The following is a 436-nucleotide window of genomic DNA, read 5'->3' as shown; positions in this document are numbered from 1 at the left end:
CCACCCGTGTCCCATCCCCATCATCTCCATCCTCATCCCCACCTGTCCCCATCTTCATCTTCATCCTCATGCTTGTCCCCCTCTTCACCCCTGTCCCCATCTTCACCATCTCCATCCTGTCCCCATCTTCATCCCTGTCCCCATCCTGTCCCCAGTCCCTGACTCATCCCCATCCCCATCCTCATCCTCATGCCTGTCCTTGTCCCCATCCCCACCCCTGTCCCCACGTCCCCGTGTCCCTGTCCCACCTCAGGGTCTCCTTGACCACAGCCCTCAGCAGGGGCACCCGGCTCAGTGCGGTGGCCGAGGGGTCACTGGTGGTGGCCAGCGTGGCCACCAGCTCCTGGTGCAGGGCCTCCTGCACCCCGGGGTGTCGCGCCAGCTCGTAGAGGCTCCAGGAGAGGGTGCTGGAGATCTGCGGGGGGACAGGGGGACC

The 436-nt window shown here is 65.1% G+C and overlaps 1 protein-coding gene across 1 annotated transcript in view; it reads right to left on the bottom strand.

Moving 5' to 3' along the window:
- Nucleotides 1-248: 248 nt before the first annotated feature.
- Nucleotides 249-436, bottom strand: part of LOC114819088 (25-hydroxyvitamin D-1 alpha hydroxylase, mitochondrial-like) — a gene marked incomplete at both ends in the record, with an annotated part of 2,737 nt that continues 2,549 nt past the window's right edge. The window contains one exon of the mRNA XM_029087566.1: nucleotides 249-415. Coding sequence (XP_028943399.1) covers nucleotides 249-415 — 167 coding nt within the window. The remainder of the gene's footprint in view (nucleotides 416-436) is intronic.

The sequence above is a fragment of the Antrostomus carolinensis genome, unplaced genomic scaffold, assembly GCF_000700745.2.
Source record: "Antrostomus carolinensis isolate BGI_N321 unplaced genomic scaffold, ASM70074v2 scaffold35451, whole genome shotgun sequence".
In the NCBI taxonomy this organism is placed as follows: Eukaryota; Metazoa; Chordata; class Aves; order Caprimulgiformes; family Caprimulgidae; genus Antrostomus; species Antrostomus carolinensis.
This window is presented reverse-complemented; position numbering and strand designations above follow the sequence as displayed.